The sequence below is a fragment of the Pundamilia nyererei genome, unplaced genomic scaffold (assembly GCF_000239375.1).
Source record: "Pundamilia nyererei isolate P.nyererei 1_Seehausen unplaced genomic scaffold, PunNye1.0 scaffold00081, whole genome shotgun sequence".
NCBI lineage: Eukaryota > Metazoa > Chordata > Actinopteri > Cichliformes > Cichlidae > Pundamilia > Pundamilia nyererei.
In genome coordinates, this window is record NW_005187482.1 from 269,384 (window position 1) to 290,209 (window position 20,826).

A 20,826-nucleotide genomic window follows, 5' to 3' on the forward strand; every position below is an offset into this window, starting at 1 on the left:
CTGCAGGTCTCATATCATAATACTAGCATGAGAAAAATCAGTTGGGTTTTTTTTTTGGGGGGGGGCACACAGCAAGAGTCTCTGGGAATGACCTGTAAATCCATCTTTTAGGAGGTTGTCCAGTTTGACCTGTTGTTACTTTTCTTTCCACCAGAGCAAGTGAAACGGATCCACAGTGGTTTCTGCTTCTTAACTGGACAGGTTGATATCCCTGAAGTTCAACAAATTTTGTGTTATTCTGTAATGAAGCGTTCCCTTCATTTTGTGAGCGATGTCTTGAACCAGCCGTACCTCTAGGTGGCAGCAGAGCGCTTTCAGCACTAATTTAATGAAACCGGAAAATAGCAACAGTAGCAGTTATGGCGTCCACAGCGGCGACCCGGACGGCAGCTGGTGCTGCTAAAGTCGTTAAACCGATTTTTAGCCGTGATTTGGACGAGGCTAAGCGCCGAGTCCGGGAGTTATACCGAGCATGGTACCGGGAGGTCCCCAACACAGGTACGTGTGCTCCCTGTAGCGGGTAAACTGTGTGGAAGAAGCGAGGCGAGCGTCAAGGTCGCGTCTATGGAGCGGTGCAGAATAATTAACATTAGCTGCTAGCACAGAGGATCCTGAATATGACAATGTTTTAAAGACTCTCTCCTCTCTTGTGTCAGATAGAGATGGTGATGTTTCCGTTTAATCTAGACTGTAAAGGGAAGTTCATGACTTCAAAGCAACCTTTAGATACTGACTCTAGCTAGCGTTCATTTTGGCTCCAGGCAGATGAGGCTGCATCGAAGATTATGTACTCTGTACTTTATGTCCACACATTTTAACTTAAAATCATACAAACAAATAAAGAATCGATTAAAAAAAGAAAAGAGGTGCATATATTCGTGTTACGTTGTTGTGTGGGTTCATGCTTACAGAAGACCCGTTACTTTATTGAATATAATATGTAAAGCAGCTTCGTAACACCCGTAGTTAGCAAGAATTCCATGTTCAGCATTCACTTTGTTTTGGCTCCTAGCAGGTGGTTACTTACACGGTTACCCATCAGATCCTTTAAGAGGTTTATTTAAGGTGTACATCTAAGGGGTACATTAAATCTTCGGATTTTTAAAAGAACAATTTTCCTATATCCATATGCGGTGTAAAAATGTGGAACAGTACAAGTTTGGAATTAAATATATATATTGTTTTATGTGCAGACTAGTACATAGTTAATTATGTATATTGTCTGATTACATGTTATATCGAGGAACACTGATGAGTAAATTATTAAATAGCATTCAGGGAGTAGGATTAAATAAATGTGTACTTTAGACCTTTTCGAACATGTGAATTGTTCGCTGTATAGATTTATTCCTTGCACCGTGATTTTTTTTTTCTTTTTTCCTTTCTGTTCAGTGCATTTTGTTATTACGATATTATTACTATTTACCTCTTCAAAATCAATCAATTACAAACTGACAGTGACTTCCTTATGTTTAAGACACAAATGCTGATGCGACATCTGATCTGATGTAGCAAAACAAATATGGCATAATGATGATGATGAGTGGCAACTTTGCAAAAACAAAAACAGTAGGACAATTTTATTTCAAATAGCCGCTGTAGATTGATTTAATTCATGCAGCTGTAATAGTAACATTTAGGAATGATGTCCTGGATAAAGTGTGTGTAGCAGAACCAAAATGGCTCTCCGTTTGTGTCTGTTCCTCTGCAGTCGCAATGTTTCAGCTCGACATCACAACACGCCAAGGAAGAGACAAAGTTAGGGAGATGTTTGACAAGAACAAGCACATCACCGACCCCCGTGTGATCGACATGTTGGTCATTAAGGTAAAAGCAGCACCTGTGACAAGAAACAGTAAATATGATTTTTCTCAAGGCAGTGTCTCTTAGGGCTCCGAGTGCTGATTAAATCTAACTTAGAGCCACACTGAGTTGTTTACTTCACGGTGTGTTGTGGTGTTCTCCGTTTTTCGTGTGTGTGTGCTATTTAAAGGGGAAAATGGAACTTCAGGAAACGATCCACGTCTGGAAGCAGAAGACCCACATAATGCGCTATTTCTACGAGTCTGAAGAACCTCGCCCCACCGACTTCCTGTCCAAATTCTACCGGGGACACGACCAATGAACTGTACAGCTCTCGGCCTGCCCTATGACCTGCTTTTTGGTTGTGTCCAATTTGACAGCTGTTTCTCTTTATTGTAAATATACACTTAACAATCACCTATCTATAGTCCAGTCTCTTTTTATTATTGATATTGTCAGTTGGATCAATTAAAGCCATCAGCACACCATGACTGAACGTGCAGATGCTGTTGTGAGCGGGTTGTTTCAAACAACATAAAGCTTTTTCACTGCAGACAGTAGGAAAAGCATGTGAGAGCTTAATCTTCATTATTATTATTGATTCCATCAGTTTTATTATTATTTTTTTCCTGCTGCTATGAAAAGCTTTAATCTTGTATTTGGAAAATTGACATTTCCAGACCAAAACTGAGCCGAAAGTTCTAACAGTAAGAGGGACAAATAACATTTTACAGTCTGGATTTTGTCCTCCTTAAGAAGGTATAATCCATAAAACTGGACATGAAACAGCTCCTGGGAATAACTTAACAGCTTTGTTCCAAACAAGTTTCATATTTCAGGCAATGAAGTGTTTTAAACAGTTGATAGAAAATTACATTTTATTGAAATCATTGTGTTCTGGTATCGATGTCTAAGATGTGAGTAGTGAATGACAAATACAGTACAATACGATCAGCCCGGGGCAGCAAAAACCCTGAATCTAGTGCACAAAGACGCGACTCCGGCAAGGTGTTAATCTGCTGAGATGCTCACTGACGCTGGGCGGTGGTCATCGTCACACAATACACAATCTGTGAGGGGCAGAAAAAGTGTGTTGATTTATTTTCACACTATAAAGGCCTGTAAACGGTTACGTCTTAATATGAGATGTTTAAGAACTGCTGCAAAGGCCTGAAGAAAAATAAAGCAGACAGAAGCATTCAAGCTGCTAATGTGAGCGTAATGTTTTTATTATTACAGAGCTGAAGCTCTGAGCAGCAATCTTAAAGCCTGGTCAGGAACAGCAAAGGGGACCTATTGTACTGATTGGTGACCCCTCACAAAGATTGTAAAATGACTATGTATTGATTTTCCTTCTTTTTGACTCGCATGGATTACTCAGTGTTTTTCATAAAAGCATCCATCACTATTATAGTACACATATATATGATAGAAAACAAAGAATCTTAATAGGTACCTTTTAATGAAGCATGTTATTTTTTTTTAATTGCAATGGTAACTCCCACATTTCAGTCTGTACTGAACAACACTGTACAACACAGGCGGAGCAGGGAGCGTGCACTCTGCCACACGGTGACACCCACAGCGACAGCCAGCGATACCTGCTAACCTGAAGCTTTCCAGACCCCCTCAATCATCATCATCGTCGTCCTCGGGGACGAAGATGTCGTGCTCCTCCAGGAGGGCGGCAAAGTTCTTGCTGATCTGCGTCCCCACATACAAGAAGGGTACCACTATCAGGGCGATCCGGATAAGGCCGAAGGGGGTCTGCTCCCCGGTGTCACACACCCCACCACAGAAACAACAACGTTATTTAACGGCGCTCGTGAGACTACACCTTGCGAGGAGCTGATTTCGTAACACTGCGTGCAAATGAGACTCACCTTTCTGGGTTTGGGGAGCATAGCACCGGACGATGAGCACACGGCCGTCCGGCACGCTGTCACGGTGTTCCCCGGTACACTGGAGGGGGTCAGCGGGGATCTGCGGGGGGCTCTGAGGATAGACAGCCTGACGAGGCGACCGAGGGCCGACGCCATGTTTACAGCGTTTGACGATGCAGCGGCAATGCGGAAAACGAACCGGAGATGAATTGTGATGTGCAAGAAGAGGGCGGAAACAGCGCCCCCTGTGGTTACTCAACAGCACCGCGCTTTTGTTTTTATTTTCCCGACTGCATTTCCCAAAGTTGAAATAAAACACGGAGGCTATACATTGCGCTTTACTTTGTCTTGCAGCTTACATTTAAATATCATAATCCTTAGCAAACAGCGGTTCATTCATCTTAAAAAGTTCAGACGGCAAAAAGGCAAATCAATAAATTACTGTACAGCATTAAATATTTACAGAATTCTTATACTAACTAAAACATCAAGGAGCAGAAGAACAGTAATCATGACAAAATGCATTGAAATAGTGGACCGTACCACACAGTAGATACTGGAATTACGAGAGATGCATGCTAGACATGCACCGTTCAAGTGTTAAGTTACTCCGCTGTTGTCAAGTGAAGAAACAACCAGGTAAAGATCAGACTTCCTAAATGTGACTTAAATTATTTAAAGAAAGTTTCAATTTAAAAAAACAAAACAAAAACAGATGTCTTTCTCAAGTACCAGAAATGAAATTCGACTTTTGTTTGAATCAAACGTGATGTAAACAGCTTCGTGGATGAACTGCCATCATCGCCCCGGTGCAGAGTCATCCACAGCTTTTCGTCCCTTTCATCCTTACTCAAGTCCTTGTGGCTGTACCGCGTACTTGTGAGGCAGGGTCGTGGTAGCAGAGCTGGCTCCTCACTACAGAGTTGAGAGAGATTCACTCGTCAAAATTAGCGACACTCCAGATCTGACTGTCCGCACCCTGCGATTCTCTTTCTCACCTGATGTCTGAAGGTCAGATGTCTGAAGAACTTGCTGACCTCACCGGGTTTAAGTGCTCCCACGGTCTTGCTGCCATCTCCTATCCACACAGTTTGCCCTTTGGTGATAGCAGCTCTCAGGCTCACACACTTGACTATGTAAGTGCTGGGGACAGAGTTGGGCATGGTACTGGAGGACACTGTGATGTAGGATGCGTCTTTCTGATGGTCTTGGTAGCGCACTATCAGTGAGGAAGAAAAAAAAAGTACAGAGTACAGTACAGAGAGAGGCTCTGCTCTATGTTTCTTTTTAAAGGCACGGTGGCGATTACCTGCAGATGTGACTGCTGTGTCTGTGGTACTGGCGAGCTCCAGCAGGACTGTAGGATATGTAGGATGGAGCAGGTAGAGCTTTCGAATGAGAGGCTCTGCCACGGCAACACCCGGCGACACCTATAAACAGCCGGAGAGCACATTTAGCAAAAAAGACTCTTTAACAGAGTCGAGCACAATGGAGTAAAATGATCTTGTGCACCGGAGTCACAGAGGGCTCCTCTTCCTGGGTTCTCATTAACCTAGCAATTCTATCTGAGGAAGACTTACGGTTGTCTTGGTAACATTCTTCTGTGCTTTGATTGGATCGCTGGCCCAGAACAGGAAAGCGGATTGGCCCGTGGACGTGGAGATTGCAGAAGTTTCTAAACGAAGATGGGGACACACGAACTCGGCGGCCCACAAACGGGTCCCATTCGCCCCATCGATGATTAATGTCTGAAAGACAAAGAAGAGGAGGAAAAACCACCAGTGAGATCGGAGCAGATGTTACATGTCAGCAAAGTAATTTCAGCCCTGAGGGGGAAAAAAGCATGAAAGAACCTTTGGTTTGTTTGTTTTACCTTCATGACTCCGTTTGATGAATGCTGAATGAAAAGATCGAGGATTCCATCGCTATTGAAGTGTCCTGCAACTGGTTGACTGTGACATACAAATAAGTATTTTAGGAACCCATATTTTTCTAGTTTTCCAAAGGATGGGACAGATGTTTTGGTGGAATGTGATTTTTTTAAAAAAAACAACAACAAAGATCGGGGCATGCAGCTAAAATGAAGTCAGGGAAACCATATCTGACTGAGTGCTCTTCTCTCTAATGATTTTGCATTAATCACACGATTACCACACAGAAAGTTGCTAAAACAACAGTTACATGAACTATTGAAAACTTCAGACCACCTCATGGCAATAGTAAGGCACCCCTCGCCAAAATATAACTTTCAAGCACATCAGTTTGTTCAAACCTCACCACCCTCAAGTGGTTGCTGCAGGGGGGAAAAAATAAACAGGACTGTACCTTTGACTGGAAGCTGTTTTGTAGGTCCATTTCTTTCGCAAATTCTTCTGCCGGAGCAGTAACTGTACGCTGCCTCCATACACCAGCACCCAGTCACTTCTGGTGGAGTTCAGGTTCGAAGCGGTGTCCAGGTTGTTGTGGTTTCTGCCAAAACCAGCCACAAGAGGGAGCAGGAACCTGGCCTGGTCATGGTCACGTGGGCTAGAAAGGACACAACAAAGATCTGATTTTGACTTATTTTAGACAAAAACATATATCTAATAATCTGCTTTCTACTTTAGTGCCAGCTGGTTAAATGAATTTGCTATTTAACAAACAAAGAAGAGTTTGCACATTGAAAACAGATCTATGCATCAGTAGCAGACACCCACCTGTAAATTTGTATGATGGAAGAGAAATTGTCCTTCTTCATGCCCTCCCACCCTGAATCCTTCTTTCGAAGCGCCTGAGTTTCGGGCAGTTTTCCAGTAGCCTGAAAGTAGATGTCTCGCAGGGAGACGGCCTTCACATTACCTAAGGGAACACACGATGACACAAGGTCCTGTGAAACCACCATTAAAATAACTTCAAGGGTCACTTCAATAGTTCTTAAATGAGCTCCTCAGAATCAGTTGTTGTTGTTCAATAACTTTAGTATATTTAATGAAAATATGCTTAATTTTATCTGATCATTTTCCCAGTTAGAAAGCTGTGAATGTCCTTCAAGAAGCCCGGAGAACTATTCCTGACGACTACTTAATGAAATCATAAGAAATCTGCCTAAGACAGATCAGGCTGTGTTGTAGAATAAAGGTGGTCATACCAAATTTTGACTTTCAACCTGGTTAGAAAACTGTGTTTGCCTAATACAGGATTTCCGTGTGTTTGCACCTGTTTCCCATTTTGCTAGAAAAATATTAGAATATGTGTCGTTATAATCAAAACTCTTGCAATATGAGCACACAGAAAAGCTCATGGGGTGATTCTTTTTGGAGCAATCTTTAAGTATTTAAGCAGTTAACCTCATGGTAGTGAATCTAAAAGGAGGAATGAAAGAATAGGAAAGAAAAACATTCCGCTCTTCTCCCCTCTGCTCTTCTTCCCTTTTCTGGGAGGCAGTGGGGAGGTAGAGCGTACAGCTCGATCCGGCGGAGAGGTGTTGGAAGCCAGATCGGGTCCCCCCTTCATCGCAAGGGGGGACCCTTGCGATGAAGGGGGGACCCGATCTGCCTTTCGTTGAGGCACACAACAATGTGTGCCGCTAGTAAAGTTTCTGAGCTGCTTTTCCTCATAACAGCCACCCCCCAAGATTTTCTCCATTTAAAGCAGTGCATTGTCAGGGATTGTAACATCTAGTCCTTTTACTGAAACGTCACCTAGACCAAACAGGATGTAGTATACTCCTTGTTGTGTCTCATATAGCCAGGGACCAATCAGCGTCCCTTGAGCTGTGACGTTGAAAGGCACAGCACGTCCGAGTAACGCTCCCGTCTCTCCAGAGATCAAAGTCAGAGAGAGATCGAATTTCTGAAAATACACAAAGCGGCAAAAAATAAATAAAAATACAAACAAACTGTAAATTCTTCAGCTCGTGATGATTGTTAAATGAATTCGAATGAATGAATTGTGCTTACATGAACACTACAAAAAAAAAATGCTTTGCAAACTGTAACATGCATCAATATAGCACATGAAGAAATAAGGGAGGCTGGCATACGTCATCCGCTGGCAGGGTGGCTACAAGCAGATCTGGGTGTGAGTCGCCCTGGAGGTCTGGAAGTAACACTGCCTGAGATTCAATGCTCTTAATTGATGATGACCACAGCTTCTTTCCTGTGGAGGGAAAGGAAATATATTTGAATGCTTAGAAATGAATACTTGCAGTTGATTAATTTTATTTACTTCTGCACAGCTGGGACAGCACTGAGTCCGACCTGTGGTGCCGTTGACAGCCATGATGTAGGATTTGCAGATGAGGAGGCACACGGGCGACGGCACGGTGCTGTACTGCAGACCACACTGGATGTACATCACAGCCTCTGACATGACTTTTTTCCACAGCACCTGGCCGCTGACGGCAGAAAGGGCCACTGCGCTGTAAACTGGGATGAAGCGCATACACCATGTATAAATATCAGAGGTTACAGAGAGAGAAAGCACACAGAGTCATCTTCAATGACTTTTTGCTGCCAGTGGTAGTGGATCACTGCACAAATTGTATGGAATAATGAAGGACTACATCCAAATTCTTCAACATCACCTCAAATCAACAGCTAGACGGCTGAAACTCAAATGCAGTTCAGTGTTCCAAGAGGTCAATGATCCCAAACACATCAAAACCAGTTTTGAAATGGATAAAACAGGTTAACATTAGGCTTCTGAACCTCAAATCTACTGTCGACTACACTTAAAAACCCGGGTCCATGGTTGGAAACCAACCAATTTAAAGGAACTCCACCAGTTCTGCAGAAGCCAATCAGAATGATGCCAGAAGCAAAATAAATATATACTTGTGCACACGGTTCATTTTTTAAAAAAGTAATTAAAGATGTGTGCTGTACAATTATTCCAGCCTGGAAAAAGAAGAGTTCAAAGAAACCACTGAAAGCCCAAAATGACCATGACACTAATGCTCATGATGAGTAAGTAAACTTCTGATCACAGCTGTGGATGGGTACCGGCATGAGGCTGCAAAGATATTTACATATCGCACATACTTTGTGTGGTGTGGGTCTCATTGGTCGATTCGGTAACACCCAAGAACACATCCTCCACTGAATCACCATCAACATCCCACAGTGCCAGCGCGGGTGGCGTGACACCTAAAAAGAAAAAAACATGAACACCACCCACTAACAGAAGCAATGTTTCATGTGTAAACAGAGCATGTGATGGGTAGAAAGATGTTTCACAAGCCTGTGTAATGACAGGTGGAAAATTACAGGGTTAGGCACTTTGTCTAGCCTCGACGACTCCTGAGTAAGCCTTATTATCGTGGCACCACTCACTTTAGATATCAGCAGAGGAGAGCGAGTTCTTATCAAGCACTGGCTGTTTATTTTTCCTAGTTTACTCTGGAGCTAACTACAGGCCTACTAATCTGTATGCTATGTTACATGATGGGCATTAATAAAAGAGTCCCTAAATGTGCATTAATGTTCTTACCTCCTGTCCCTCCCAGTGCTTTCTCCCACTGCAGCCTCTTTTCCAGGTCTCCCTTCTGGCATGGAATCAGGAACGCACAGAGCAACACAACCACTGTGGCACACACCAGAGGCACCAGAAAAAACGCACTTCGGATAGCGTTCTTCACCCTCAGCCTTTTTTGTTCATCAGAACTGTGAAGCCCTAGCCCAGCACCCCCCATTGCTCCAGGGCCCCCTCTGTCCTCCCTCTTCCTCTCTCCGTCCGAGTCCCTGTGGCTCCAGTACTGCACTCCCTTCATGTCATTCCTGTCCTGCCTGGATTTGCTGGGGAGTCGCTCCCTCCACTCGTCCTCCTCTTCGTCCTCGTCCTCGTCTTGCACCCCGTCTTCCGCGCCGACAAGTCTTCCAGATCGGCCGCCGCGCAGCTTGGAAGACCCCGTGCCCAGGCAGCTATCCCTGCCGAGACCATTTCGGGGGTAGTTGAGCACAAGGTCATCATCTTCGCTCTCGTCATCACTATCTGCTTGGGTGAGAGGGTCATACTCCCCGAGCTCCGAGCCCTTCTTCCCTGCAAAGACACACAGAAACTGCTCATTAGGAGTACACTGGTTTGAACATGACAGACAGATTCAGACAAATGCTACAAAACTGAACAGACAGCTCTTCACAGTACAAAAGAATAATGACCCAAAGCAAACTGCGAAAGCAACCCGAGTTTCTCAACACAAACAAATTAGATATTATTCAATAGCGGAGTCAGTCACCTGATCTAAACACAATGAAGCACCTATAGAGGAGCTAACAAAACTGAAATCAGAGACCCACAAAACAAGCAGCGACCAAACGTGGCTGCAGTAAAGGCACGACAGAGCATCTCAAGGGAGAAAACACAGCATTTTGTGACGTCAGTGGGTTTTAGGCCTCAGGCAAATAGTGACTACAAAGGATTTTCATGCAAGTATTAAAAACTATACTTATATTTAAACGTTAATTTAATATATAAATATACAATACACCACTTTACTACCATACTGTAGAGGTGGGCAGAGGCAAAACTAGAAAAGTAGTGGATCTAACGCATCCACTTAACACACTGGTTACTGCTACAACTACACGTTTCTTTTCCAGCTATTTATTTATGAGTGACTTATGTATGTATATATATATGTATATATTGTACTATTCTTAGTTAGCGTATTGTCTGTCTTGTCTTAATGTTGGTTTATAATGGAGCACTGTAACAAAAAATAATTTCCCCCAGGGATCAATAAAGTATTCTGATTCTGATTCCTGTATTTTGAGGCATTTTTTTGATTGTAGCCCCCCTATTGCACAATAACACACTTAAAACAACAATAAAAAATAAAAATAGTAATAACACGATGACGTTAGCTTGGTTATTTTATTTCATCAATGCTTGTCAGCATTTTTTTTCACATTACAGATTTCTTTAATTAAATAGAAATACCATTAGAAGAAAGAATGGAAAGAAGAACAGAACAGAATAGAAATAGTATTACCGTAATACAGGTAATGATGGGCATCACTGTTTCCAGTAGGATATTGTCTGGTCTGAGCTTGTATTATGTATTTGTCATGATTTTTTTTAATGGTGAACTGTCTAACAGCAGGTTGTTAACATTAGCGAGCAGCTAGCCGTCGTTCAGCACCACCACACAGCGCCGTCAACGTGCCGCTCTGACGCTGCACTACACAAACAGAAAAACTGCGGCCATCTGATTTGACTAGGATTAAAAAATTGGCACGAGAAATTGGCAGAGATAAAACGGAAAACCTGACAACTGCGTATGACAAGCCAGTAAAATCAAATGACTTCGCTACATTGAGAAGGCTGAGAAGCGAAATGGGAGAGCACAGACTATCAATGAAGCTAAGCTCCGTTACGTCTGCACATTGGTCTGATAAATAATACAAATCAGTGCGGCATCTTACCGGGCAGTTTGAGGGCACGGGACAGCGCTGCAGCCATTTCTCCTCTAACAGAGCCGACGTGAGGTAGCAGTGATGTACGAACCCACAGACCCACCGAACCAACAGTTTGGCTCTGCGCCAGACCATTTGCATCATGGGACTTGTAGTTTATGAGGAACTCTTGTTTTGCGACGTCTGTAACTGTACCTATATATTTATAAACAGTGTAAAAACATCATGGACGTTGACTACATGCTAAATTTGAAATCATCACATCATTTTTGAACGATATAATTACCCTATAGATGATACATGAAGTAAATATTTATGCGGCATATTTATTTGCTATATTTCGCAATATCGTTGTGTTCTTTTGCACTTTGGAACTTGGGGCATGCTCCCCCACGATGTAATTACCATACCTAACACTCAAATTACAAGTTTATTACCTTCGGTAATATATGTATGTTAGCGGAGAACAGCAGCTTTTTATTTTGACAGCGTTTGGGACTCGGGGAAGGTCCTTGTCCCACGAGGCATCTCGCAAAGTAGGCGAGTCACCTCAGCAGGCAGACCTGTGCCCTTTCAAAAATTAATCTCGTTAATTGTACGAGGACACGGGCGTCACCCCGCGTCGTTATTTTCCTTACTCATCAGTTTAAGGCATGACCCAACTACGGTGGAGGACGGGCATAGACCACGTACACAGGCACTCTCTATTATGGTTTCAAATATAAGTTTCCTCCATTGCGTTTTTTTAGTTTCTGTCAAATTGTCTTATTTCCGTGAGTAAAGAAACGATCGATTAGCCAGATTCTGACCCTTTTAATAGTTATATGCAATGTTTATGTCGTAAAATCGCTGCGCTATGTGACACAAAGGATCATGGGTATGCAGGTATGCGCGCTATTCGTATTTCGTCAAGACTAATCGATCACAGATTTATTACGGTAGCAACACGGTCGTGTTTTAATTGTCTTTGTGTGTATTTCGAAGACGACAACGTTAGCTATTTCGAATCTTCTATAAAATATCATAATTCTTCAAATAGCCATTTTGGATTTTGGCCCAAATCAGTTCCCGTAGTCATAGCCCCCAAGAAATCTCAGGCGCGCACGCGCTTTTGGAAAGTGTGTGAGAAAATGGCAGACGTCTCTCTGGATGAAGTTATACGACAGCGCCGTATTAACGTCAAAGCTGCAGCGAAAAGGTATATTTTGAGTGTGGGGAGACTGGTGCATGTGTGTTTATTAAGGATTTCGAAACTTGTAGTAACATTTCTAAGCGCATATCGAAAACTTAGTGCTGCTTGTAGCTACTCGACAGTCGTAAGCTAACGTTAGCATGTTACAGCTAGCAGCGATTACGGGCTGAAAGCTAGTCTAATAGTGGCTTCAACAAACTGCAGGCCTTCACATTTGAAGCCATTCATATTGGAGACAAAGAAAACGCAGTTTAATCTCGGAACCACTCTCCGCTTAACTAAACAGATTTCTTTGTTTAAGTCTTTAAATTGCTCGTCTCTTTCAGCATTTTGTTTGTAGCTTCACTCGTCAGGCTTGGCTAACTAGCACGCTAGTGCTTTTGTTGGCAACAAATCGTAGTTTTGTCCTCACGTAATGAACAAATGTGGTAGCTGGAATGGGTAAAATTTTCCATAATTTTCAATAATCCATAAGTTTCCATAATCATCTGAGAAAAAAAAATCCTATTCAATGTGTTTCTAGAAGTGATTGTAACGTGGAAGGTATCTCCCTAATGCATGTTGTTGTGTTGTTGTTGAACCTAATGAAACCTTGTTTTTCTCAGGCCAGCGTTTGGACGAGGTTCAGGAGGAGATGGGAAAAGTTTTGATGCCAGACAGAAGATTGGAGTTAATGATGTGAGACAGAGGCTTGGAGGAGGCACAGGTAAAGTCCAGCAGATCAGTGGGTGTAAATGTTACTTTGTAAGCAAAGTCATTGTCTTAAAACTCTCAATTTCTCCCCTTAGGTTTTCAAGTAAAAGATGCCAGAGAGAAGCTGGGGCAGAAAGATGCTCGTTTCAAAATCCGTGGCAGGGGAGGAGCAGGAGTGGTGCAAGATGCACGTCAGATGATCAACTCACGCAAGCAGGGACAGAGTCAGTTCACCATCTCTGCACCGACCACACTAAAGACAGCAGTAACACAACATTTACAGAGCCAGACGCTTGTGCCGCAGATACAGATACACACCAACAACAATCTTGCTGGTGTGAATACAAGGCAGTTTGGTTCTAATGCACAAGGACCGAGTCCGAAGGCCAGTGCAGTGCCACAGCTGAGCAATAATGCAAGAATGATGGATGCTCGTGATAGGCTGAGCCTCAAGAGGAGCATTGGAGGGACACAGACACAAGCAGCAGTTGCACCACCTTTAAAGATAACTAAGACCATCCAGGTGAGAATAAATAAATCAGGCTTGTCCATATGTATGCTTGTAGAAATATACAGTCAGAACTTCCTTAAGTAATGTATTATGTTTCTTTTTCCAGCAACGTCCAGTAGGGATGTTAGGAGGAATACGTGCCGCTACACAGGTAGATTAGTTTCTCTTGACATATTTAAATGTAACAGGATATTTATGAGCCCATTTCTAAAGGTTTAAGATATCATACTAAAAGGATTATTTTGTTTTTCTACAGCCTACTCTAAATGAGCATGATGACGCCCCGAATAAACAGTTAAAGATCACAACTGCAAACAATTTGTTACAATCTCGGGTAAGATGTTTCTCTGTGACAAGGCTACACGTGGGCCTTTATACAGAAACTCCAGCGTGTCTGCTGTGCGTACCTACATGAACTAGAGTGTTATCTGTCTTGTCTCTTTTTTTCACACAGCCTGGTACAGCAGGTTCAGCTTTCTCCATGTCAGCCCCCATCACCAAGGTGGTTAAGAATGATGCTTACACGGCCCCACGGCCCGCTGTTCCTGTGGCTTCTCCTCGGCCCACTACCAGCCTGGCTGCCACTCGGTCTTCAGCTGCAGCCTTACAGCCAGTCTCTAGGACTCTTCAGCAAAGCACAGCAGAAACCAGTGCAACAGCTCCTCCTCCTCCTCCTCAGGTAAATCCATTCATTTTTATCTGCAGCTCAGTGTGTGTTCTTTCAAATTGTGCTCATATAACTTGTGTTATTATGGTTTTTATTATTATAATTGGTCTTTTGGCTTGATGCAGCAAGTCAGACGAGTTTCTAATATAACAACTGCATCATGCCCCAGACAAAGGAAAATAATTGATTTCCTTTAATTGCTTTATATATAGCTGGGACGTGTGACATATAGGATTGTCACAACACTAGAATTTGAAACTCGATACTGATACCTCCCATTTTCAATACAACATCAAATATTTTGGCCATTTGCCCATAGTGCTACAACAGCAGTCCTGGCAATAAGGTCTTTTTTTCTCACAGCTGGCTACAAAAAAAAATAACAAACACATTTTAATAAATTATTGTAAAAGTAGAAAAGCTATTTTATCATATTGTCCACATCTGCCATTTCTTCCCTGTTCACACTGCTCTGCCTCAGTCTGCAGCCCTTCTTCTCCTCAGCTCTGCTCTTCAGGCCCGTCTGATTCTGCTGCTCTGAATTTTACTCTTTATTTTACTCAGATTAGTTCTCCACACTCTGGACTGACATCAAATTCGGAAATGCGAGCTTTACTGATCTCTGAAATTCCTCTTGAAGTGTTATTCAGTGTTAACTACTTCAGCTGTTAGTGAAGGGAGTAGCTGTGTGTCTGTCTGCACCTGTGCTGTGGGATCTTAAATCTTAATTTGATATTTTTAATATCGATTAATACCCAAGTATTGATTTTTATTTGACAATATTAAAAATAACTAGCGTAATTTTAAGATAAAAAATTTAAATCTTCAAGATAACAAATAACTAATGTTGTAACAAAAATGTAGTGGAATATAGACTATGGCCACTTTTAGAAACACAGTCAAAGGCAACAGCTGCTGTCAGTCTGCAGCTACATTTCTGCCACATTTCAAGGTCTGCCAGCAGCCTGTCTTCATACAGACCCTTTAAATTTTAGTTGCTCTTAATTCAGTAAACAGCTGTCAATTTGTAAAACATTGTGGAGGTAAATCTTTTCTGTTTGTTTCATGCTTAAACTTAAACCACCGTTTAATATGTTTAAAGAACTTTGATTGGCTTTTAACTGTTATACTTTTGATTGCAACTGCAGTAACAAACATACTTGTTAACTTTGGATAAATGCTGTCTGGAGCCTGTATTACTCTGTTGCGGACACAGGGGGTAGTTGGTGCACTGTAATATCAGTGGACGAGTCCAAGTGATCAAAAAAACCCAAAAAACAGGCAGGCTCACAGATGTCTGTGCACTCGCTGTCTCATGATGAAATCTTGTCAAGCGGACCTGCAGACATGGAAAGGATAAAATCCGCTTGAGCCCAGTGTTTGCCATAGAGGACAGGCTGCAGCTCCACCCTGTAATAAATCATCTCACTGCTTTTGCGGTGGTAACCGGTTTGTTTTTGTTGCCCACATGTTCCTTCATACATATTGCAATTTGCACACATCAGTTTTTAGTTGCAGTTGCGAATGAAACGCTGAAAATGTCTCAGCCTTCATACCATCCTTGCCTTTTTTGCCATCCATGCCACACCACAATGAACCCTTCTTACATCCGTAGATTTGCACATTTAAAGGGAAACGTGTAACGTGCAAAAGGCTAACAGGTGAAAATACTGAATGCAAGATGGAAAATAAATAAATAAAAAAAATTTCTTTGGTTTTTGTTTTTTAAACCTGGCTGCAGACTCTTTATCAAATAGACCCCTGCAGTGATTCTGCATTTACATTTACTTGACTGTTTGGTTTTGTCAATTTTCATTTCAGCCTACTTTTAGTCCTTTGGAGGGGACAAAAATAACAGTGAACAACCTGCATCCCCGAGTCACTGAGGAGGACATAGTGGTGAGGAAATTGCTCTGTTTGCCTTTAACATTTTCTTGTTTGAGATTAAAATGATGTGCAGAGTGCTGTGAATACCGTGATGAGTCATTCAGTGTGTATTTGTAATGCCTGTCAATATTTGTCCACAGGAACTGTTCTGTGTGTGCGGTGCCTTGAAGCGAGCACGTCTGGTGAAGGTGGGCGTAGCTGAAGTGGTGTTTGTCCGTAAAGAGGACGCCGTGAGCGCATACAGGAAGTACAACAATCGCTGCTTGGACGGTGAGTGCCAAGAGCAAGGACGCACACATGAAAGTCTTCTGTTTAACATGCAGTTTAATGGCTGCTGTAGCAGCGAGATGTTTTGCGAGCATGTTATACATCATATATATAGTGTTGTGAAAACGTGTTAGACTCCTTTCTGATTTCTTAATATTTTGCACATTTGTGACACACAAATGTTTCAGAGCATCAATTAAATTTTAAGATTAAACAAGTATAACAAAGTGCAATTTTTAAACTATTATTGCCTTTATTTAGAGGAAAAGGCTACCCAACCCTATCTGCCCTTGTAAAAAGTAATTATCTCCCTTGTTAAATCAAGAATTAAACGTGATTAACCACATTTTTGGAAAGATGAGTTCAATTTCATTATAAAAACCCAGACCGGAATACTGCCAGATCGGCTGGATCAAGAAATCACTTAACTTGAGCCTGTCTGACTAAAAGGCTAAAAGATCTCAAAAAACATATCATGCCACGATCTGAAGAAACAGCTGAGAAACAAAGTCATTGAGATCTGTCAGTCTGGAGACTGTTCCAAAGCCATTTCTAAGACTTTGGGTCTCCAGTGAGAGCTATTATCCACAAATGGAGGAAACTTGGTGAACCTTCCCAGGACTGGCCAGCCTACCAAAATACTCCCAAGAGTGCATCATTGGCCCTTCCAGGAGGTCACAAAATAAACCATCTAAAGAACTGCGGGCCTGTTCTAATGTTTGAGTCTTTTTAGCACCTGATGGCTCCTTTTTGCTTCTCATCCATAAACTTTCTCCATACTCTTTCACATGATTCTGGCATAGGTGGTTGAAGAGGTTTGCCGTGTTTGAGTGTGAGGTGAAGACCAGTTTCCTGCATAATTTGCATAGTACAGTTTTCTGGTTCGTGTCAGACTTTTCATAACGAAACCATGTCCATGGTACAGACGTAGCCCCTCGTTTAGAAATAAGGACCTCGATTTGTTTTGATTAGTCTTTTTGTTTGGATCTACCTGGTTCTGCCTCATCTTCACTGGCCGTGCTGGTATTCTCTGTGCCTGCATCCACGTGGTGACTGTAAGCGCCATTTATAGTTACATGTTTTTGAGGTCATTTGTTTGATGCATATTCTGAAATTTGATGTCTGAGAATAATGTATTTCGTCGTCTTCTCAGTTTATTTAGAAGGCAAAACCTCAACAGGATCTTCAGCTTTATTGTGAAAGGTTTATGTGGAAAATAAACAAGCCGACGGCGGAGCCACACGTTGGGTTTACCGTCGTTGTTGCTAACGACAACGCGTAAAAACAGTCGCTTATCCGTTTGTAGTGTGGTTATTTTAAATATAGGAGAAAGAGAGAACTTTAAGAAATGAATTTAGCCACTACAGTGACCATGAAAACACTGAAAAAATACTGCAGTAAACAGTTTATTTTGTGACACCAAGAAACAAATGATAGCGTAAAATGAAACGTTAGACATTTTCATATCGTCATCCGATATATATCGTTATTTCGAACAGCCCTAGGTGTTAGTGTGATGGTCTGGGGCTTCTTTGCTGCTTCGAGACCAGGATGATTTCTAGTAATTGATGGAGCCCTGTCCACGTCTGAATGGATCAAAGAAAAAATATTTAAGGTTTAGGAATGGCTAAACCAAAGTCTGGACTCAAGTCAGATTGAGATGCTTTTCCATGACCTTAAACAGACAGTTCAAGCTGGTAAACATGCCAGTGTGGCTGAATGAAAAGAATTCAAAGAAGAGTGAGCCAAACTTCCTTCACAGTGATGTGATAGACTCATTGCCAGTTATTCCAAGTGCTTGATTGTAGTTCTTAATGCCAAGAGTGGCACAACCTGCTATTAGGTTTGCAGGGCAATAACATTTTCATACCAGGCCCCTTAGGATTGGGTAGCTTCTACGTTAGTGAACAAAGTCCTTATTTGAAAACTGCATTTTGTATTTACTCAGGTTTTCTTTGTGTGATATTCAAATTCGTTTGATCTGAAACATTCAAGTGTGGCAAACATGCAAAAACCTAAGATATCAGGAAAGGGGCAAATAGTTTTTCACAGATCTGTATGTGGTCAGGATCGTTGTGATTGGTTCATTTATGTCATCTGTTCTTTTCCTTTTCTTGTCCACCCCCAGGCCAACCCATGAAGTGTAACCTTCATATTCAGGGAAATGTCATCACTTCTGATCAACCCATTCTATTGTGAGTGAGCCCTCGAGGCTTCTTTAGTTAATTTCAAATGAATCTCTACTCAATTGTGTTTGCATGTGAGACCAGGGTTGGCTCAGACAGAGAGAGGGGACAGTATGTATAAGCGGTCCATGAAAAGGCAGTGAGTCACTGTATCCTTGTTATATGTGACCTTTTGTATAGACAAGGTATGTAGTGTGTTGGGTAAGTGAAAATCCAAATAACAGAACTGGTTAAAATGCATTACAGTGCTGATCAGCATCCTTCTACCCTTCACAGACTTCCTCTGTATAGGAAGAATCCTAAATGAAAGAAATCATTGTTTTGCATATTTTCATTGTGCCATAATCTGGCTTTTATCTACATGCTAAAACCTATTAGCTATCCATTCACTGCATTCCTAAAGTAAAAAGTATTTTATTGTGGTCCTCTTGTGGTGCTGTCTAAAGTGACTCCCGTCCCCCTTAAGGAAACTTTCTTCTGATTGGCTACCCATCATTAACAGAAGGGGTGAACATTGTGTGTGCGGGGCTTTTGTGCTCACAGCCAGAGCTGTGAGACTTAAATGACCGTGTTGTCCTCTTATCCCCTTTCACTGACTTCACACAGATCCAGGAATAGAAAGAATAGTCTGAAAACAAACATTTAAAACAGTCTTTTAGCTTTGGTGACCTTAGTGGGCATATTTAATATGAACTGAGGCAAACTGTATATAAGGGAAAGCACCATAAGTCCATTTTGAGCTGGTTAGTAGCATTATTACATTGCTTTTGAAAAACAAGCTATTTGTATTTAAAGAAATGGATGTTATCAAGTTTAACTTCACACTGAAATGTAAATACCAGGTGCTGTTGCTGTGTTCTCCACTAGAGGTCAGGCATGTAACCCTTTTGGCCTAACAGCTGTCTCTTTAACTGAACTCAGTGGGAGGGGACCCCTCTGTGTTGTTTGAACCATTAAAGGACTTAAAAAACAGTAACAACTGTTTGACTTGCCCACAGGCGACTCAGCGATACTCCGGGTACAGGCAGCAGCACAAAGAAAGAAGGTCTGCCCGCCTCCTTATCACGGCCCGCCGGTCAGCGTTCCTCCTCTCAGCCCACTCCAGAGGTGGACCCCCAGACCATCCTCAAAGCTCTCTTCAAGTCCACTACACAGTCGACCTCCACCACTGAGCCTCCCAGCTCACAGGCCACTGCCTTTCGCATCAAGATATAGCCCACGTCTAAAGTGAAAACTGTCTGTTCATGTTAGTGCATTCTCAGTGTTCTCATTTCAAACTGTGGTGTTCACTCACATTGACAGCAGCCAGCACACATTCTCATGAAACTAATTTTTACACATTTGATATACATGACTCCTGTGAACGTGAAATTCATCATTCATGCATCCTTGTTTGGGTTTTATCAAAAGTCACCTGTTGGTTTTGGAAACGGAGCGGGGGGAAGTTTCATATGATCTTTTAATCCGATGTAGAGGTGGAGGAGGGGTAGTACCAAATTTAATTGCAATGGGTGTTTGGGTTTTTTTTGTTTTTGTTTTTTTTTTGTATATTAAGTGACAGTTTGATTTAGTTTAATATATATCCCGTCATTGCCGCTTGCCTCCAACTTCCAAAAGAGTAGGAGTTAAAAAAAAAACAACCCAGCCCAAACCCTTTGACTAATTGAGGACTGTGTGGTAGTGTTATTCTTGAGAGTTATGTAATATTTAAGGCTGAATATTCATGCAGGTGTGTTCATTTATCTTACCTGTGCTTCCCTTTGGGTTTAATGAGTGTATAATGCATTGGGGGGAAAATATATACAGACAAAACAAAAAACCAAACGTCTGTCACGTCTGTTTTATTAGGAAGGACAGTTTGGTTAAAATGTGGGAAGATGATTTAAATTGAGCCCAAAGTGATGCCAAAATAACTGAAAATACCTGCAAATCGGGGACTGGCGTAAGCTACATAATACCATAATAACTTCAGTAAGCTAGCTCTGAAACGGATATGTCAGTTTATTTAGTTTTAACATTCTTGTGGCATCCAGACTCGTATGCTCCGTGACTGGTTTTTGCTTGATGGTCAACATGTTTAATTCTTTCTATTATTACTCCTGATTTGTGTTGAAAGACTGTAATTTACGTTCTACTGCATTCTTGGTATGTAATGCAAGACGAGACAAAGTGGTAGGATGTGTCTGAAATGTCACCATTAAATATTTAGCTTTGTAGATGATGTCTGAGACTCTTTGCTTTTCATATCATGATCTCTTTGTTGATTTATGTATCTGTGCTGTTAGGCTTTCTAAAAACAGTTCTGGACTTGTGAATGATTTACAAGTCTGGTGCTGAACCTTT

The 20,826-nt window shown here is 41.9% G+C and overlaps 4 protein-coding genes across 6 annotated transcripts; 2 read left to right on the plus strand and 2 right to left on the minus strand.

The window, feature by feature from the left end:
• Positions 1-315: 315 nt before the first annotated feature.
• ndufa6 (NADH:ubiquinone oxidoreductase subunit A6) lies at positions 316-2,230 on the plus strand. Its single transcript, XM_005737959.1, has 3 exons — positions 316-498; positions 1,712-1,827; positions 1,994-2,230. Exons 1-3 carry the CDS (start codon positions 360-362, stop codon positions 2,123-2,125), a joined length of 387 nt encoding a protein of 128 aa, XP_005738016.1. The 5' UTR covers positions 316-359; the 3' UTR covers positions 2,126-2,230.
• A 433-nt stretch (positions 2,231-2,663) lies between these two features.
• On the minus strand, positions 2,664-3,939 carry smdt1a (single-pass membrane protein with aspartate-rich tail 1a). Of its 3 annotated transcripts, none has more exons than XM_005737961.2 (3): positions 3,687-3,939; positions 3,413-3,507; positions 2,664-2,873 (listed from the first exon to the last, which is right to left on the minus strand). In XM_005737961.2, the coding sequence occupies exons 1-2, from the start codon at positions 3,840-3,842 to the stop codon at positions 3,433-3,435; spliced, it is 231 nt and encodes a 76-aa protein (XP_005738018.1). In that variant the 5' UTR covers positions 3,843-3,939; the 3' UTR covers positions 2,664-2,873; positions 3,413-3,432. The 3 variants fall into 3 exon arrangements, with proteins under 3 accessions (XP_005738018.1, XP_005738017.1, XP_013767589.1); XM_005737960.2 differs by having other exon boundaries at positions 3,413-3,570; XM_013912135.1 differs by having other exon boundaries at positions 3,405-3,570.
• A 72-nt stretch (positions 3,940-4,011) lies between these two features.
• fam234b (family with sequence similarity 234 member B) lies at positions 4,012-11,203 on the minus strand. Its single transcript, XM_005737962.1, has 13 exons — positions 11,090-11,203; positions 9,156-9,704; positions 8,708-8,812; positions 7,925-8,092; positions 7,708-7,823; positions 7,367-7,517; positions 6,383-6,524; positions 6,012-6,212; positions 5,560-5,638; positions 5,267-5,434; positions 4,996-5,116; positions 4,685-4,905; positions 4,012-4,601 (listed from the first exon to the last, which is right to left on the minus strand). The coding sequence occupies exons 1-13, from the start codon at positions 11,124-11,126 to the stop codon at positions 4,599-4,601; spliced, it is 2,061 nt and encodes a 686-aa protein (XP_005738019.1). The 5' UTR covers positions 11,127-11,203; the 3' UTR covers positions 4,012-4,598.
• Positions 11,204-12,146: 943 nt separating this feature from the next.
• On the plus strand, positions 12,147-20,699 carry poldip3 (polymerase (DNA-directed), delta interacting protein 3). Its single transcript, XM_005737963.2, has 10 exons — positions 12,147-12,278; positions 12,878-12,978; positions 13,061-13,488; positions 13,583-13,627; positions 13,733-13,810; positions 13,931-14,155; positions 15,965-16,042; positions 16,171-16,300; positions 18,426-18,492; positions 19,482-20,699. Exons 1-10 carry the CDS (start codon positions 12,211-12,213, stop codon positions 19,696-19,698), a joined length of 1,437 nt encoding a protein of 478 aa, XP_005738020.2. The 5' UTR covers positions 12,147-12,210; the 3' UTR covers positions 19,699-20,699.
• Positions 20,700-20,826: the final 127 nt, after the last annotated feature.